Genomic DNA, 20,602 nt, shown 5'->3' on the forward strand with positions numbered 1-20,602 from the left:
AAAAAAATCATATATATATATATATGTAATTTTACTCTTTAATATAAAAAGACTTAAGTTGGAAATAAATTGATTTAACTTAAGCTTTAATAAGATCATTTAAACGTTGACGTTGACATGAGTCACTTTGTTGACCGTGGATCGAGCTTTCCTTTCTTCTGCTATCTAAGCAAAGCGCTTGACACAATAAGTCAAAGTCGAACCGAATAACTGGTCAATGTCCATCTCCATGAACCTTCTTGCCCCACAACCCCACCTTCACAGCAAGATGCTTGGGGGCCACCTAATTGGGTGACAGGAACTATTCGTGGGTGAGACGATGGCGTACCCTAATGTCGCCACGGCAATTCCGTGTGCCGAACCAACGGTTCGGATCGTGGGGTTCGCGAGGGCTCGCCGTTAAATCCTGTGCGTTGCTTCCTTCACCCCCCCCCCCCCCCCCCCCCCACACCTCTTCACTGTGAGCTCCGTTTCGTACGGCTTTACTGAGGATCGGCGCAGGGGGAGGCGGAGGAGGTGGAGGGAGGGAAACGCGGCGGCGTCGATGGAGGCGTCGGAGGGCGGCGGACTCGAAGCGGACCTGGAGCGGAGGGTCATGGTGGCGGTGAAGGCGGCGGAGGAACGGGGCGACCCGCCGCTGCTGCGGGCGGTCGAGGCGGCGCGGTGCGTCCAGGAGCGGGGCCTAGGGCTTCCCAACCCCGAGCTGGGTCGCGTCCTTGTCTCCAATCTCTGTTTCGCAAACAACAACCCGTCCCTGTGGAAGCTGCTCGACCAGACCATGGCTTCCTGCGTCGTCTCTCCCATCCACGCCCTCGCCCTCCTCACCCCCAGGCAGGGATGCGACCCTGACGGTCTCCTTGATCGTTCTTTGTCCTTGAATTCTTTACCTTTTCTTTCGTGCATCATTTCCCTCACATTTGTTGAATCTTGATGATATTTCTCTCATGTCTCTCGTTTCTCGATGAGTTCAGGGTGACCCCTCATCGACGGACGCAGCCGGAGGCCTACCGGCTCTACCTGGTCCTTTTGAGCCGGTACGCCCTCTCATCGCTCTCGGTTGAGGCTGGATCTTGCAGAGACAAGTAAGTTCCCAGCTTCTTTAAGGCTGGGTTTTTGTGGTTCAGAATTCTTTGTCTACATTTCATATCTTAAAAGAACCAATCTCATGGATTCTGTGGAGTTTGAACTCGTCATGTCGATGTTGGAGAAATGGCATCATGAGCCATCGAAGGTTTGGTAAGTTATCTTCGAGGTCACGGAAAACAAACTTGTTAGCTAACAAGAACTTTTTCACTTTAGATTTATATGTGATAGACAAAACTTAAAGGGGCAAGTTCTTGATAGGGTCTTTCTATTATTAGCAGCTGCCCAAGAATTCTTCCCTGTTCCATTTCTCAGATGGATTTGTCTGAAGATGCAAAGTTTTACTTGGCAAAAGTTTGGTGATTGTAGTAGAGAATGCTTTTGATTTATTAGAGAATAGAAGATAGTTCGAGAGGAAGTTTAGTTAGCTGATAATAATGGATGGTTTAGTGGCATAAAGAGAAAATCTGTGTGTCAGAATTCGTTCAGACGTACACATTATTCATAACTACCAGTAGCCATCCGATTAGCATTCTGAGGGAGAGGATTCGCACAACCAACTGAAAATCTTTCAGTAGGCTCATTTGCATCTGGTAGGACATATTCCTATAATGTGGACAAGCATAATCCTGTTATGGTATGTGGTCCCTTTTGGGTTTCAGTTTCATCTCCTTAACTGAAGGCCGTTGCCATTGAGGGGCTGAGCAGCAAGAGGTATGGCAGAGAAGAGCTTCTTTGGTATATTGGACATTGAGCTCTCCAGTATGGACGAGACACTAGGTGCCATGCTGTGAAAGAAGATGACAATTTGCAATTATGAGAACAAAGTTCTCCTTTGGCTTTCGTTCACCTAAAATGCTGTTTTGAGGGCTGAGCAGCAAGAGGTCTGGTAGAGAAGAGCTTCTTTGGTATATTGGACATTGAGCTCTCCAGTATGGACGAGACACTAGGTGCCATGCTGTGAAAGAAGATGACAATTTGCAATTATGAGAACAAAGTTCTCCTTTGGCTTTCGTTCACCTAAAATGCCGTTTTCAAGCAGGAAGTTTTGCTGATGTGGCATCCCACAGGTGTAGATATTAAATTAAATGACATGTTAGTTTGAGGTTTTCTTCCCTGATAAGTATAAGCTCAGACAAAATAAAAGACAGTGGAGTGAATTTGTCTTAAGCTGCTCAGATAAAGTGGATATGTCTTCTTCCATCATACTTGGTCCTAAATATTCACTGTGGCTTAACCAATGTAATCAGTGCAAATAACTGTATTGAATAAAAGTTTGGAAGCAGAGAACTTATCACATCAAATATTTCGCAATAACAGACTGTATGAAGTTATGGGCTCCTTATTTGTTTTCTATTACATTTTATCATCAGGGATGACATCTGGGTAATACTAACTCCTTTTCTTTAATTTAATATTATGGATTAATTCACAAAAAAATCATCACTCTTTAATTCAGATATCTCCTAGTAAAAAGTGCAGACCGTATTACCTGTCTACTGGCCAAGGCACCTGAACCATTGCTTGTGATCGGACATTTCTTAAGATGATGAACTCTGCTTGGCCTCATCCTTGCATGAGTTTCTAAGAACAAAGAAATTGCAAATGTTAAAGTGTGGGGATAGGTCCTTTAAATTTGCAAAATTATATAAATGTTCAATCATGTTGACCTTGATATCATTTGAACTTAACTTAGATCTCTATTTCATCATTGTATGCAGTACTGAGTAATATTGTAGATAAGATGTGCTACTTGTTGTTGTTGTGATAATAGTGTTATAACATTTTTATATTCTAAAAGGAATGACATTGTGATAATAGTGTTATTACATTTTTGTATTCTAAAAGGAATGACACAGATGGATAGGCTCTTTGGTGCTTTAGCATTCTATTCTTCCAAATTTGTGCAAAGTAAAGAGGCTGATAAGTGAAAAAGAAAGCATACTGGGCTTTTTCAATTTTCCAATTTGGGTTATTTTTGGTCCATGTGCTGAACCCTATGTGCAGGCTCTCTAGCACTATGTCTAGGTTCTCAAGCACTTGGATAAGCTAGTCAAAAGAGAGGACTTTTCCTGCTTGGTAAGTTTGTGTGTTTGTTGATTTCTAAATATATGTCCCAGGCATGGACAAACAGGAATGGGCAACTGCTTGATCACTGCATATGTTATCTGGAGATGCAGTATCACTCAGCATCTGTTATTGCATGGATTTACATTCATGTCAAAGTTCTACATATTGGAACATGATGTGCTGCTTTTTGGTTAAGGCCTTGCTGGCACAGTTGGAAGTTCTCTGTGATTTTCTCTTAAGAGGAGGATAAGTTTCTATTAGTGGCATTTGAAGTTAATTTGCAAGATGCAAACATGAAAGATATATCTTTTCATACCTTCAAGTTCTACAATGCCTGATTCAAAACTTGTGCGCGTGTGTAGACAGATAGATGAATATTTTCTTAATTTTTTCTGCTGAGTTCACAGAAAAGATCAGAAGCCTTTAGCATATCAGTCACAATATAAAAAAAGAGGAACCAAGTTGCAGCAGACGTCTATCAGGACTCTTTATCATAATATTCACAAAACTTCTGTAGCTCATTCCATCGTAGGCTAAACTAGATGATATCTGATTCTTATTGCAAGTTTCTAACTCTGGAACATGATTAGAATTTTTCTGTTATTTTGAACTGGATTTTCTGAGTTATCATAGATTTTGTACTTTGTTCTAGAAAGTCGACTATGTAAGCTAGTTGCCTGAGGGTTGATTGCATCAGCGCATGCTCCCAATCAGCTCTGGGGGAATATTTTCCACTTAGCGCTCTTGAAAGAGTCATAAGTAGCTTCCCTTGGGTATTTAACCCTGGCTTGGTCTTATATATGAAAGAAAGTCAAGCGGGGTAAGAAATGTTTGTCGCTATGCCTAACAACACATGCCTAGTATTTTTCTGGACCAAGAGTCATACACACAATTCTCTCAATCCTGCCACACAGATCTGAAGAAGAGACAGATAGATGAGAAGGATAATAGAGAATAAAAAAAAAGTATGTTTTGTTGCTGTAATAGCACTTCTGTGCTTCTCGTTTGCACTACTTGCTTATTTCCTCTTTATGTTGCTATGCTTGTGATTTCTTGTATTCATCCTGGATCGTAAACGGGGGCTTGGTACATGCTAATGTGGGGTTTGGGGACGGTTAATAGATATAGTCTCACCCTTATAAGTAGAGGAGCTGTTTCCATAATTTCAAATGGCCTCTATATTTGCAATCTATCTGTCCTCAAATAAAATATAAGGTCTTTATTCTTCAGTTGTTTCCTTGTCTTGTCTGGAATTTATGTGAGTCCCTAAAATTTTCTTTTGAATTGGATAAATGTGCCTTTTGGGCATGTTTAAAGTCTAACTCTCGAGTGCAAAGTGAAATTTGTAGCCTTCTATTGACCCTTTGCAATATTATCCATCTTGCAGGATTGCAAAATCAGTTGATGATGCCCTACAACTTTCAGATACATATGGGGTTAAAAAAATGGATTTTGGTCATGCAGTTGTTTTGTTTATTATGACTGTTATCACAATCTTGATTGATTGTACAATTGAAGATTATGGCTTGCGATTGGTATCCACAGACAAACATGGCAGTGTATGTGCTAATGGTGGAAAACAAGTAATGGAGTTAGATGTTAAAGGGAATTCATATGACAAGAGAAATGAGCATCGTGAACATCTACGTAGAACAAATGCTTTATTGGCTATTGAGGTGGCTGAAAAAATTTCTTCAAATAAAAAGACAAAAGCTTTTCTTCATCTCATCCATATCAATATGTATGTATCATCATGACTTTTATGTTTCAATCCTCTTTTTATATTGTTTCATGTAGGATTATTCTTAAAGAACATACAAATAGTAAAATCAAAGGGCTTGTCTCATTTATTTTGGAATAGGATCTCTAACGGGCCACACAAGATCAATTGCCACCATGGGTGAATCTTATAATGTCCATTGATAATTTTGGTATTCCATGAGATTTTTTTTTGATAAATAGCTTTTAAGTTTGTTGTGTGAACCTTCTTTTTCATCTTTATTATGTTACAAAAAATTTGTAGCTTAAATGCATATCGTTTGTGATGTTGATATTGGATAGATAGAAGGATATAGTGGTCTGAAATACATATCATTTGTCGCTTAAATGCATATCAAGTTTTTTTGTTAGTAGATTTCTATGTAGCATGAAACCACCGATTAAAAGGGCTAGGTCACTTATTTTTATTCGTTGGAGCAATTATGGTGATTCCTCCTTGAATTGACTTGTTTAATTGGAAGTCATAGGATACCTGGTTATAGGCTGTAAAATAGATATGGAAAATATAATGGCAAACTATAGTCAATTCGAGCAGTTCATCTATCCTCGGAAGGGAACCTTTATTAGCTGTAATTTTGGCTTTGAAGCGTGCCTTTTCTCTTAATAGATTCCCTAATGCTGGTCTTACTAAGAGTGAATTCCCCTCCAGTGGTTGCATAAAACACCAACAGCTAGTACATGAATTCACTTGCTTGCTTGGCATGATTTCTCGTGATTGCTCATATTGGTTTCATCAACCTTTATCCGCTTCCTTGTCTGCTTTGTTATTGTAATTCCCCTTGAGAAGACAGAACCAGACTATGACAGATATTTATTGAATGATGATGTATATGCAGTGACTATTGGATTTCTACCTGAGTTACCATCTATTGACATGAGTCCTATTTATCTCCTTTTCCTGCTAGCTAGTTCCATTCCCTGAACACCTTGTTAAGATCCTTGTCCTGTACTGAGGCATTAATCAATCTTCTCGATTCGTATTGGAGCTTCTCTTTTTGTGAAGAAAGCCTATAGACAACTAGCAGAGTGGTGATGCATGTTACTTATAGATATCTACTGAAAGAGAACTCTGACAGTACCTGATAATTGTCATAGAAGCTTCTAAATTGGAGACCTGATTTTAAACTAGCATCTTGTTTTCAATGAGATTATTTCCAAACTATGTCGTGGTAATATCCTGATTGCTGATAAAGATTTTATTCTAAGCACAGGCCTGAGAAGTTCAATGGTCTTCTTCAGAGACTGCAAACTGTTGAATCCAATATATTGACATCAGAGAGTTTCTTATCACTCAGTCCTATTTTGAATAAATTGTTCATGAATATAAAGAAGGCAGCGAGTACAGAACTCCTTTTGAATAAGCATCAGCTTCTTGGAGCTCTAGCTGATGCTGGGCCATGTAGCTTGAATTCATGTAACAGTTCTGGGGCTGGAAGGGATGCTTGTTGGATTCCTATTGATATTCTGATGGAGAACGCAATGGATGGGAAGCATCTGTATGCCATATCTGCTGTTGAGGTTCTTACAGGTGCCAGTTTTCTTTCTTGAACCGTTGTGTTGGTTTGCTCTTTTTATTGGTTTAATCGAGTGTCCTTTTCCTAATATGCATATCTGTTCTGTCACAAGGACTTTCACTTATCATCTGTTCTTTAAACAGAATTGACCAAGACACTTAAAGTAATTAACCAGGCAAGCTGGCAGGAGACTTTTCAAGCTCTTTGGGTTTCAGCTCTCCGACTTGTACAGCGAGTTGTGAAAATTCTGTGCCTGTGCCTACAACTTTTATCTGTTACAAAAATTTATGTATTATACTCATGATTCTAATATTGGTTATTCTACTTGTGCACAACTAGGATCGTGAGCCTCTGGAAGGACCAATACCTCATCTTGATGCAAGATTGTGCATGCTACTTTCAATTGTCCCTTTGGCAATCGTTGCCGTCGTGAAGGAAGAGCTTGATATACGTTATCCTGTCAACAATGGCTTTCTGAGAAGCAATTCACATGAAAATGAAGGGAATAAGTTTTCTTCTAGAAGGCATGGATTGATATCTTCCCTTAAGATGCTAGGACAATTTTCAGCACTTCTCTTACCTCCTCCATCAGTTGTCAATGCAGCAAACAATGCTGCTACAAAAGCAGCAGTCTTTGTTTCAAATTACAAGGCTGGGAATAACAATCTAAATGTTGTTGGGCTTAATGATTCTTCTATAAAAGCAGGTTTGTTTGTCTTGATAATTTTCAGATTATCTTAATCTCAGTGATAAATGTAATACTCAGTTTTGATTACAGACTCTCTCTCTATCTTATGACTTTTAATTTACCATTATAGGGGTCATGGTACTTTCATTAAAATCTATAAGCTAATGAGAGAGAACTAAACTAATCAGTTATTTCATGGAAGGATCAAATAAACTCAACAGTTTCGGTCAACAAGTCCTAAGGAATCTAATGACTCAAATCTGACTGGATATCATTAGAAAAAAAAAAGAGACATTAAATTTAAAATTACTTGCGATTTAGGTTTGTGGAAGACCTAGTCGATTAATTCAAACCAATAATTTTGAATTAGTTTTGGGTTTGGCTTAACTTCATAAACCGAGCAAATAGAGCTTTAGGAATTAGTACTAGGTTAGGTGTAGGTCAATTTTAAATCATGATTAGCCATACCGCGGTGTACCGTCCGATATAGGTGGTATATATTAGTCTGATAGGGGATCAATATGGGTGGTACATAATAGTTTGTTGGTACATCCAATTGTACAATGTGTTGGTATGTCGATACATACCATGCTGCCGACCGGTCGGTACATCGGTATGGATCGATAAGGCAAACCATGCTTCAAATAAAAATGTTGTGAAACTTTTTTCATGATCCAACATAAATTAGTCTCAATAACACCGGGTAAAAGTGGACTCAAATTATGGCTTACAGCACTTGTAGGTTTTAATAAGGCTCACCCAAATCCAAAATAAAGTTGAGATCATCAATTTAGATTCAGTTAAATTAATCGACTTGCTTATCACACAACTAACCTAAGCTCAAATTAGACCAGATTTTATCAAATCAAGCACTTGGTTTATCAGATTGTTACCGGTATTATTGTTGTTCTTTTACGTATTGCTTTATTCTTTCTTCCCCTTCCTTGACGTCAAGTCACCCAACAGCCGACCTGAAGCTGTGAGTTTCTTCTTTCTAATGTATTTTTTTTTCTCTGCACATGTAGTTGGGAATATGCTGCATCTAATAGTTGAAGCCTGTATTGCAAGAAATTTGATTGATACATCTGCTTACTTTTGGCCTGGTTATGTGGGTCCATCTGCTTTGTCAAGGGATTCAACTTCAGTTCAAGATTCTCCTTGGTCAACCTTCCTTGAGGGGGCTCCACTAAATGGTTCTTTGAAAAACTCCCTTATGGTGACTCCTGCATCTAGGTAATCTAAATCCTTTTAGAATAACTTGTTAACTGATAAAGTTTACTGGCTGCATTTCTTGGTTACAGGCATGTCCTAGCTGTAACAGTACTCCATGTTTCTCTATAGAGTATAGATATGAATTGATATGACTGTGTATGAAATGTCCTTGCATCATATTTGGCCCTTGTTAGCATTGGTTTCTGCATCAAATTGAAAACAAACAACAGAAATTGAGAAGGCCTTTAGGTGAAAAATATTGAATGAACTTAGTAATTGTTACCTTAACTGGAAGAAAGAAACATAACCTCTTCTGATGGTGTTGCCTTCTCTATTCGAGGAAAATATATAGTACACAAATAACTTGTAAAACCATGCATCTGCTTCAAGAACAATTTTCTCCAAATGCAGCAAGCTTGTTCATGATGTCAACCACCTGAGCACAACGGTTGAAGACAAATGACAAATTAATCCTGTCGAAGTTGTTCTGATTTTTGTCACTTACCAACTTTCAATATAGAAAAAGTAAGGCCATCGTCCTGCTAGCTGGATGGTTGTGCATCGAGGACGTCTTCCTGTAGGGCGGGTTTTGAATCCTGAGTTGCACCTGTATGTAGTGTAATACCTAATGCATCTTGTAATAACTATATATTAGTGAAAAGAAAACAAGGGAATAAGTACAGAAAATTTGATAAATAGGTAACACCTTTGACAAGGGACATCCTTTTTTGTTGTGTCGCTCCTGAGTTATAAAATATTAAAAAAAGACAAAGAGTGCTGAGTGGTGCCATTTGATCCATTGTGGATGCTTGGTTGGACTGGTAAATACTGATTGGCCATACTGGTCAATTTGTGCAGGTCCAGTCAGTATTTTAAATATTGATTTTCACGGAGAGCATATTTTTTAAACATGATGTATATTTAATATTCGTACTCCAAACTAGCGTTCATTATATTTTATGGCATTGATTTTGTTTCAGCTCTTTAGCCTGATTGAGTGATAGTATCATGACACTGTTTATGTATACATAAACAGTTGCCTTTATATTCATTATATTCATGATCTTACTCTGCTGCTCTTTAGTTTAGTAGAATTGGAGAAGATGTACCACATTGCAGTCAATGGATCAGAAGAAGAAAAATTAGCAGCTGCAAAGATTCTCTGTGGTGCGTCCCTTGTCCGTGGCTGGAATGTCCAGGTAAAGAACTTGTATTCTTCTCTATTAATTAAATGTCCTGATTCAACCCAATAACTGTATAGGAAAAAAACTATGTAATTTTCTTTTCACCTTTTTTTTTAAGTTAAGGGTATAGTTAATATTGAATGAAATTTGTATATTTTAGATGCCTTATAGCTGTCAATGTCCTTTGATATTCAATATCAGTTATCTATATGATCCCAATGTGTCAAGTGGGTTATCCTTTTACAGATTAATTTCCACTTCAGGAACTTTGTATTTGTCTTCACTCTTAATTTTCTCTTTACTGGTCCAGGAACATGTTGTGCACATTGTGGTGAAATTGCTATCTCCACCTATACCTCCTGATTCTTCAGCATCTGGAGTTGGGAATTATTTAATTGGCCACATGTCTGTGCTCAGTGCTATTTTATTTGGAGTTTCTTGTGTGGACATTGTTCATATTCTTTCTTTATATGGGATGGTAAGCAAAACTTTTTTGGGTGAAATACATTTCTCCACAGTCGCAAATTTGCTGATTTGTAATTCGTTTTTGTTCTGAATATAATTAATAATGTATACGAAGATATGTCTATGATTGCTGATTTTGGTTTGTATATAGTTGATGGTTTAATCAAATCCTCTATTGTTCCTTCTGTTCCTCCATAAAGTGATAGGATTTTCACCTTTTATCAAGCACAATTTTCTTTTAAGGGAAGAAGGGCATGTCTGAAAATGAATGGAAGGGGTATAGAGGGAGGAGAAAGAGAGATTAGAGAGGAAGAGAGAAAAGGTAGTTAAAAAGAACAGAGATGTTGGAGAGGAACTATAGAGGGACTATTGATAACTCCAGTTAGTGTTAGTTTTAGAATTTAGTATTAACATCATAACATGTAGTACCCAATACTCTGTAATTGTGATGTAATGATAGTATTTCCAATTTCCCAGGTTTTGCTCAATGTTACAATTGTCGAAACGTTTTTATTCTAGAAACCTATGGAAGATGGGAACTGTCAAGTGATATATGCATGGTACTCTTGTTTATTCCTGTATTAATGCATAATATGTTTGATTATTTACATCACATTCATTTTCTAACCAACAAAAGGATTTGCAAATCTACATTTGCCTGTACCTAAATATACCTCTCTTAAATTTTCTTCTCATCACTGATTCAAGATAATGGTATCTTCAGGTTCCAGAAGTTGCGGCAGCTTTAATGCCACTTTGTGAGGCTTTTGGTTCACTGACACCTCTTTCCAGTCATAGATCAAGCACATCTGAGGAACCCTCTGTTTACACAGTCTTCTCGTGTGCATTCCTGTTTCTCATTCGATTGTGGAAGTTCTATAAGCCCCCTCAGGAACACTGTATAGCAGGCCGTGGAGGCTCCATGAGGATGGAACTAACGCTAGACTATCTTTTATTGATGCGCAACAGTCGTATTACTTTGCAAAACTCTTCTCCTGTCGACAGAACTGTTAATAACATGGACCCATTTTATTCATCACCAAGTCAACCAGTTTACATTGACTCATTTCCAAAACTTCGGGGTTGGTATTTCCAGAATCAAGCATGTATAGCCTCCACTCTTTCTGGTCTGTGTAGTAAAAATCCTGTGCATCAAGTTGCCAATAAGATTTTGAGTATGATCTGTCGAAAAATGTCGATAACTGGACCTGTTTCTGGGAATCCCTCGTCAAATTCTAGTAGCAGCATAAGTGGATCACCTGTAAGTACGAGTGACGATTCTTTCCAAAGGCCAATGCTTCCTGCATGGGAGATTCTAGAAGCAGTTCCCTTTGTTCTTGAAGCTATTTTGACTGCATGTGCTCACGGGAGGCTTTCATCCCGAGAATTGACGACAGGTTTGATGCACGTATTTGTTGATTGTTCTTCTTACTTCTTGTTTGTATTTCCTATGTTTATTCGTGTTCTAATACACCTAGCCTTTTTTTCTTTTTGATCTACCACTTTCCAGTATATTTAGTTGTAGAAATCTTATGTTAAGTGGTAAAAACTCCCGTCTACCATGTAATAACAAATAAGGTGTCCTATAATTTGGTTTTTACAACCAATAAATTATTATTACAGAAGGATGATGAAGAGATATTTTCATAATAACATTTCATCAATTGAGCACAAATTAGAATGTTTTTATCTTGCATTAAAGTGTCTATGTTTGTCTCAAAATGCTGTTCTCTTTATTTAGGATGTAGGCAGCAACATGGTATGTACTATTTTGTGCTGTTCGTGTCTGCTGGTATTGTCATAAATATGTGGCATGGTGAAGACTTGTCCAATCCTTTAGCTCAGAGCTCATGTCGATGTTAGGACCCTTTTATTTTATGAGCTTTTGAGTAATATTTATTAAGTCTATTTAATTCAATTAGAGTGGGATAGAGATTTATTTAATATTTAATTATTATTAAGAGTCCAAGTCTTGATGGATTCTGGGTGGAACTTTATAAATAGTGATGTAATCCTTTCTAATCAATCAATGAAATATTATTTCAGTTTGTTATGACAAACCCTAGGAGACCGATCCCCTCGAAGCAATCAAGGATAATGAGGCCGATCCTCTCGAAGCGATCATTCCTTTTTCTTCCATTTCTTTCATTTCTTTTACGATAAGACTTTAGGGTCTTATCATTTGGCATCAGAGCATTTTACGATAAGACTTTAGGGTCTTATCATTTAGTATCAGAGCATCTGACGATAAGACTTTAGGGTCTTACCATTTGCTACCAGCGGCCACCACCGCCGCCGCTGCCCCCGCTTGGTCAGCGATCTCTCCTCCTCGCTTCCCTATCTCGCTCGAGCGAGAAGGGCCGTCGGTGCCGTTTCCCAACCAGCGGACCACCCCATCGCCGCTTCTACCATCGGCGATGCTGCCTTAGTGAAACTGAGGTGGGAGTCATTATAAAACCTCTTTCTATAAGTGGACATGATTGATTAGTGATGATTTATGATCAAAATAGGGTAAAACTGAAAAAACTAAAAATGTTTTGATGGGCCAAGCCAACTAAACTATCCAAAATGAAACAAAATCAAATTTGAAATTTAAGAACTATCTAATTTGTCTCGATATAGGTTTGAATGATATTCATAGAAGTCTTATAAAGTTACCACTATGGTAGGAGGGGCAAACACATGTTCAACTTCATCAAATCATTTTGATTTTCCAAGCAACAGTTCCATGATAATGAAGGTTCTTCCAAAGTTCATTATCCAATACACTTTGTAAATCTTCTTTTTCATGAAGATCTTGAGAATTATATCGACCATTGACCAATATCTTAGACAGAATGATAGCCCAAATTTGATATCGCATTCTAGTCAATTGTCCAACAATCAAGGTAATCTAAGGAAATTAAATATTAGTAAAGAACAAACAGAGTAATGAATACATATCACACTTACTATCTGCTAAACATGGTAAAAGACTGTCCTTTGTATAATGAGAATAAGGAGAAAAGAAGCAAGTGAAAGGAAAGTGAAGTAGCATAGGGAAATTAGAGTGATGATTCTACACAACATTTCCAATTTTGGTTATTGGACCTGTGCTGGTCCATGGATGGATCGGTATGGGTCCTGTCAGTTCTGACGTATGATGGTACAACTAGGGGAGGAAAGGTAGGGGACGAAGAAGGAAGAAGGAAGAAGAGGTGATGCTGGAGTGTACTGGAGCAGGTGGCGAGCATAGGTATGACAGTTGAAGTTGAGAAGTCACATAACTTTCAAGCAAAGCCCTAGGGTTAAAAGAAGAAAAAAAATTAGAAATATATTTTGAGCCGGACGGATCACCCAGATTGGGCTGGTCCATGTACTGATTGGTGATAGAGCCTGTAAAAACTGGTTGAATCATACTGAACTGGTCAATTATGCAATTTGTGGTTCTACACCACGTATTATAAAAAATTCACTCCATGTAGATGGGAAAAAGGGCGGAAAAGAAGATTGGAGTACCTTTGGACATAGAAAAGGAGAAGAAAATAAGGAGTTGAAGTCAAAGGGGAAAAGAAAACAAAAAACAGAGAAAAGGATAGCTACTATCTGTATGTTTATAATTTATTATTGCTGATAATCTTCTAATTACCACAGTGTTGATTCATCCTTGTCTTCCTGCCTCATGCTTCTCACTTGATCGATAAAAAAAAAAACTGTGGTTCGATGAACTTAAGGTGAGCAGTGAAAAGGCAACATTTATTGATAAATCTGATCCTGTGTGCAGGGCTCCTGCTATAGTGAGGTGTGGGAAGTCAATTTACACATCCTTAACCAAAATTTAACTGTGATTACTCAAGTCGTAGAGTAGCAATTTTTACATGGTGTGAAGGCTTGCCAAGATAGTATTTATTATTAATTACCTGTAGTCGTGTTATATTGAAGAACCTACTCCATGTTTTTGTGTAAAAGTCTAGATTAAACAAATCACCTTGGGATATCTTGGTTGCCTAGTTAGCCAACCTGGTGCCAAATGCTGGCCAAAGTTGGGCCTGTTATATGATAAAAGGGTTAAACATAAGTTCAAGACTCTTTAACTGCTTTAAGCATCACTCAGGAATTCTACCGTCCTCTGTGAAGAAAACAGAACCACAGGGTCTCAATACATAGGGGTTATCATGCTGAGGTCGAGCCCACATATAATAGAAGACACTTGGTGTAGTCCAGATTATGCATGGAACAGTCTAGAGGATGCTTGAAGGGCTTTATTTTAAAGAACAAATTCACTCCAAGCACAAATAACATGAAGACTTAGTCATGTTATTGATGTTAGTCCACGTTCCATTTCAAGTCAATTACTAGGCTAGTTGTTGAGTCTAATTTAGTTGGTTGATAGCAGTAAATAGTTTTAGTTCAGCTGTTTTGTTATTCTGTTTGACTTAAGATTCAGATACATTTAATATGATTGTTGATTTTCTTTTGGTGGATATTTTTTCTGTAGTGCTAGTCATGGAAGGTTTTAAGTTGGGGTCTATTTCCATAAAAGGAGCATGCACTCCTTAGACGTTAATGTTTTGAGTTATTGAAAAAGTCATGTGAAAAAAATTGGCCATCAACCCTTATTTTCTTTTTCCATCTTCCATTGGTTCTTCTTTTCTTCCGACTTGAATCCTTTATTCTCTATTCTATTTATCACACACTAAACGGCTTTAGTTTCTCTATTTCTAGTGCTCATGTCAAAGGAATTACATTACTTCATTGTTAAAGTTGATAATTTGTAAGAGCAAACAGCACTTTTCTTCACTATTTGAGGCAAGGTTTGCTGTACCGCCCGAGTCGATATGGTATGAGCAGTATGTACTGGTTCGACTCGCCACTGAGACGTGGCTCGCCCGAGTCCAAGTCGGCACGCCCCGACATACCATGTGTTGGTATATCAGTACATACTGGTATGTGTCGTACCGACAAATCTTCGAGACGGGTTTGGTGCCCGAAATGACGAACCCGGATTTGAGGTCAAATTACCTGTACCTGTTTGGAAACATGTCTTGGACAGACCCCCTTGATCTCGAACAGCTAGCGGTGACATCTCTAAGAAATCAAATGTGGACAGATTGAATATCTACATATAGTAATATTCTTTTCCAAAAGATTATATTTTTGTCCACTTGGGATATGGTTCCTCTTGCAAAGTTAACTTTCTTTATAACTGGTGGATTTCTAGGATATGGTTGGAGAGGATGACGTCAAATCTTGGTAAGAGGTGTAATGTGGCAAGACTGGGTAGTTGCTACTAGTTGGTTGGCCTTAAACAATCTGTCTATTGGTAGCTTTTGCTACTTCGGCATTGACAAGACACATCTGCTACTCCAAATGGCATTTGTGGTGATCTAATGACCAATAAACTGGTGGAAAGTTATACTCATAGTCTAGCCAATTCCATGGTCTAGTAGTTGTTTGCTTGGAAAGGATATCTTGTTTGACTGAGAGGGGACAAAAGCGAAGGATATTGGATTGTTTTACCAAAGTCTGAGCTTTACTGCAATTTCCCTTGTTTGTCTTATCACTTGGTGCATCGATCCAGAGGGAGTCAAATTTCAACATAAGCCTTTTGTTCTGGGGAGTATTATTAATTTTAAATACTGCATTTGTTAGGATTAGTTTTAATTTATATTGTGCTAGAAAAATGCTAAGATCTTATCTTTAGGAAGTTAGATGAGTTTTAACTCGAAGATGAGATAAAGTCCCTATTTTATTGAATCTTATTAATAGTTGAATGGTTAATGTATAAATAAGCCTTAAAGGGTTTAAAGATGCAGTAAAACAAGAACAAAGTTTTGAATGATCTAATATTGCTATCTTTCTCTCAGCTTTCATTTTTTTTGTGATAGATGCTTCCATCAGCTTCTTTATTTCTCAATCCATACTCCCCTACCACGTCGCATTTTCATTCTTAATTTAATTATATTTGGTATTAAAATGTTATCTTAGACAAATGATGGATGGATGGATGCTATACCAAATTAGAGCATGGTTTGCACGACCACATCACTCCCTTTAGTGTCATCATTGAATCTATGCAGATAGACACTAAGCATATGCACATGATTAAATTCATAAGTGGGTAAGAACTTGTCGTTTCATTTCACTTAAAAATATAGTGTATACAAGATGAAGCCATTTCATTTGACTTTAAAATTAGAGTATACAAGATGAAGATGTTACATTTCACTTTGAAAATAGTGAGTATACAAGATGGAGACAAGCACGTATCTTTCTTTAGTTATTGTGTGGACTATTAACTGGCAGTATTAGAAAGTAACTAAGCAAAAAGTCACATTATGCCTCTGCATTGCCATTTTATATTCTACTCATCTTCTTTTAGTACCACTAACCATAACTTTTGTAGGTTTGAGAGATCTTGTGGATTTTCTGCCAGCTTCTCTTGCTACTATCATTAGCTACTTTTCAGCTGAGATTACTCGTGGAATATGGAAACCAGTTCCAATGAACGGAATTGACTGGCCTAGCCCTTCTCCAACTCTTCTCTCCACTGAATCTGAAATAAAAGAAATCCTTGCCTCTGCTGGGGTTCATATTAAGAGCTGTTATCCACGTATGCGTTTTGTTTTATGTTCTGTCGTTATGCATCTTCTTGGTCATAAAAATATTTCATTTCTGGTTCTTCTTTTACTATTAGATTCTTTGTTTTGCTTTCTCTATTTTGGTCGAGCAACATTCATCCAAAAACTGACATCAGTTTAGACTGAATTGGGCTACTTGACTAATTCCTTTTTTTTTTGTGCCTTTAGAAGCTGAACATAAGAATAAGAAGTTGAAGCATCATAAGATATTTATTTACAAATGACATAAGAGCAGTATCTGCAGTACCGAACTGTACCGCCCGGTACAGGACCGCCTATTACCGGTCCGACACTGTAGCAGTACTGTAGCAGAGCTGCAGTGTGCGCCACGCCTGAGTGTACCGCTCAGTATATCGTACCGTACCGGTACCGAGCCCAGGTCGAAACACTGGTACGGTACGATATTACGAACCTTGCATAAGAGACTACCTGGTGTTATCTGGAGCAGCAATGTGTTATCTGTGCCGTGGTATATGCCATATATCCATACAACCATAGTCTTAGTACAAGTTGTTTAACATATCACTTGATATACCATCCTCAAAACAGTAATGAAATGTCTACTACAGAAAAGAGAGTACGTTATATCTGAAGAATGTAGGTCGTACTTCTGGGTTTGTATCTGAATATATATACTGGAAGGAAAATAAGAGTGAACTAACTACAATTTTATTGAAGATGTTCATCCAACAATTCAGTTACATGGTCTATGTTGCTGAAAAGTTAATCTAGATTATATTTTATTATAATTTCATATATTTTTCTTCCTTCTTGACATTATATATATATATATATATATATATATATATATATATATATATATATATATATATATATATATATATATTAGTTCCACTTCCTCTACTAACATAACTATTTCTGGCAGGTGGGATGCCACCAATGCTCCCATTGCCAATGGCAGCTCTTGTGAGCTTGACAATAACATTCAAGCTTGACAAGAGCGTGGAGTACATCCATGGAGTTGTCGGTCAGGCCCTTGAGAACTGTGCAACGGGCTGCACCTGGCCAAGCATGCCAATCATAGGAGCATTATGGACTCAAAAGGTGCGAAGGTGGCATGACTTTATCGTCCTATCTTGCTCACGCTCTCCCTTCTCAAGGGATAAAGATGCTGTTGCGCAGCTGATAAGAAGCTGCTTCACAGCATTTTTGGGTCCTTCCGTTGTTGGAGGTTCTCACATTACAGGACATCGTGGAGTCAATGGACTTCTAGGCCAGTTTATGTCCGACCAGGGTGTCCGGCTACCAATTGCACCAGGGTTTCTCTACCTCCGGACTTGTCGAACGTTTCATGATACCCATTTTGTCAATGAGGTGATTTTCAAGCTGGTCATTGAGTGGGCACACAAACTGGCAAATGAGTGGGCCTCTGATGGGCCTGCCCACCTGAAATCAAGTCGGATATCACTTGCAGCTGCTGCATCAGGAGTACAGCAGGTGGCAACACTGGGAACGTGCCTTTTGTGTATTGCAGGTGGTGTGGAGATGGTGCAGGTACTCTATGAGGAGACCTTGCCAACAATGCTACTGTCAGCTGGGGGGGAGAAGTTAGGTGGTGCTGGGCCGGTATCCAACATCCTACAAGGCTACGCTTTGGCCTATATGCTGATCTTGTGCGGGGCTCTTGTTTGGGGGGTCGGAAATACATCCCCAGCATACGCATCGGTGTTCTCATCAAGGCGAGCCCGGGTTATAGGAATCCACATGGACTTTGTAACCGGTGCTGTGGAGGGCAACATAATTCTTCGGTGTGATCCGGCAACGTGGAAAGCATATGTTTCATGTTTTGTGGGCTTGCTGGTGAAATTTGCACCAGCATGGGTGCATGAGGTGAAGCAGGAGACTCTGCGAAAGTTGGCCAGTGGCCTGAGGGGGTGGCATGAGTGTGATTTGGCTTTATCACTGCTTGAGCATGGCGGTCCCTCATCCATGACAGCGGTGGTGGAATACATGTTGTGATTTATCCCATTCGATGTTGCTTCTGTAGATTTTATAGAGCAGATATCCTGATCTTGACACCCGTGTTTCAGGCTGGAGCAGTTTTGTATCCAATCCGGTTCATGTTCCGATGGCTTTCGGTTGTCTGATGAACGTGTTTGTGGGGATGAGTTATTTGATATCAGTTGGTACGTGTTACCTAAAGAGCATCAAGATCAAATTTTTTCTAACCGTCCACTTTGTACAGGTGTTTAAAACAAGTTTTTGAGTCGAAGCTCGACTTAACAGTCTGTAAAGGTCTCTCTTACTGATGAAGGTAAGATGTTTGGGCGGGATTGCGCTCGGTCACCAAAGCGGGCGCAGGCGCACATATCTGTTAGATGAGTAGTAGGATTGGTTTTCGGTCCAAAGCTTTATGAGCAAATTTAGGAAGGATGTTACTTGGGAGAGATGACAGGATCATATGTGTAGTAGTAATGGTGCTGACGTAATGGTGCTGACGGGAGGAGGGCATGCGAGTGTTTACAAAGAAAGAAGAAAGAATTGGAATCTCTTTTTCTTTTCTTTTATAAAATTTATGAGAAACGGATAATGTGGTAAAGACTTTTTGATGATACAGTACTGTTTGGTCCAAACATTGTAATTACACTACTGATTACAATAAAACGTTCATTTACCACTGAGAATATGGATTGGCAATCACCTGTTGTTTTTATCAGCTCGATCGTTCTATATGTTTTTGCTTGTCAATTTTATTATAAATCGACAACCAATCAATTATTTTTGGATCATGCTGTGTGTGCGGACATCAATCAGATGATCTATTTTTGGTTGGCCGAACCTAACAGATTAGGGTTCGCAGAGCTCGGATCAAGCCCATTCATTGTTCGTGTGCTCGAGGACAGAAGAGAAAGCAAGAGTGAGAGATGGCATCCATCGCATGCAAACTGTTCATCAAGTCACATGATGGGTTTCGGATGCACCCATCATCTGTCCAAGTCTTATTTGTTTGTCTGTACATTCGACTTGTCACTCCTTAGACAATGATATAGATGTGTATATACAACATATAAAGAAGAGAAGGGGAGAAAGTTGAGGACCAGACTGTCGAGCAACAACAATGTCAGTGCTCATTGCAATGAAAGATGAGGAGGACCACTAAGGAACATTTTGTTTGTGGATGTAACCTGTCATGGAAGAAAGCCATGTAAATGAGAAGATGATCCATTATTTATCTCCTTAACCCATTTATTTTATGTTAGGTTGAAAATTCGAGATTTTATTTTATGTTTTTTATACTTCAATTTAAAAAATTATGTCATTTTCTTACCACCCGATGAACATCGTTCATTCACCATAAAATAAATAGATCCAATCATATGTAATAATATATATTTTTTTTTCGGAACATGTAAGATAATATTTAAAAATTTATTATTAAAAATTAAAATCAAATAATGATAGATCAAATTTACGATGTGTATCTTTTACTATTATTAAAAAAATCATTTACAAACACATTGTCGTCGTATTCGAAAACTACAGCGATATATAAGTGAGAACAAAGGATCTATAAATTATATATATAAATTTTAAAAATTATATAATTTTCTTACGATCGAATGAAGATCGATATTTTCCTCTTTTATTAATTTTTATCAATATTTCTCTTCGATTATAACGAAAAAAATTAATATTTACTGTGCTAGACTCACTCACATATCAGTATTCGATTAGGATCATACATTTATTTTCTGAAAAAAAAATATTGATAATAGAATTTTGAAGTCGGATCTCATCTTATCCCCCCACCGTCTTCTTGTCCGGTGATGCACCGTTCGGTAATCCACACGATTCACATCGTACCAGCGGCTGCTTCTGCCTGCCGTCCGACATGAACACTCAGTGCCTCGTACGACTCCCACCTCAGTTTCACCACCCGCCGTCGTGACTCCCATCTCCGATAAACCCCAACTCACTCCAACACACACAGAGAGCAAACACTAACATCATCCGAATGACAAATGA

General features: G+C 38.3%; 1 protein-coding gene across 3 annotated transcripts; it reads left to right on the top strand.

Moving 5' to 3' along the window:
• The first annotated feature begins 450 nt into the window (after positions 1-450).
• LOC103972363 (mediator of RNA polymerase II transcription subunit 33A) lies at positions 451-19,262 on the top strand. Of its 3 annotated transcripts, none has more exons than XM_065091188.1 (12): positions 451-831; positions 972-1,082; positions 4,541-4,894; positions 6,144-6,460; positions 6,590-6,684; positions 6,786-7,152; positions 8,160-8,367; positions 9,431-9,545; positions 9,841-10,008; positions 10,720-11,392; positions 16,381-16,587; positions 17,502-19,262. In XM_065091188.1, the coding sequence occupies exons 1-12, from the start codon at positions 545-547 to the stop codon at positions 18,593-18,595; spliced, it is 3,996 nt and encodes a 1,331-aa protein (XP_064947260.1). In that variant the 5' UTR covers positions 451-544; the 3' UTR covers positions 18,596-19,262. The 3 variants fall into 3 exon arrangements, with proteins under 3 accessions (XP_064947260.1, XP_009384953.2, XP_064947261.1); XM_009386678.3 differs by having other exon boundaries at positions 6,590-6,681; XM_065091189.1 differs by lacking the exons at positions 451-831; positions 972-1,082 and adding an exon at positions 1,153-3,162.
• Positions 19,263-20,602: the final 1,340 nt, after the last annotated feature.

Source organism: Musa acuminata, chromosome BXJ1-11, assembly GCF_036884655.1.
Source record: "Musa acuminata AAA Group cultivar baxijiao chromosome BXJ1-11, Cavendish_Baxijiao_AAA, whole genome shotgun sequence".
Lineage (NCBI taxonomy): Eukaryota > Viridiplantae > Streptophyta > Magnoliopsida > Zingiberales > Musaceae > Musa > Musa acuminata.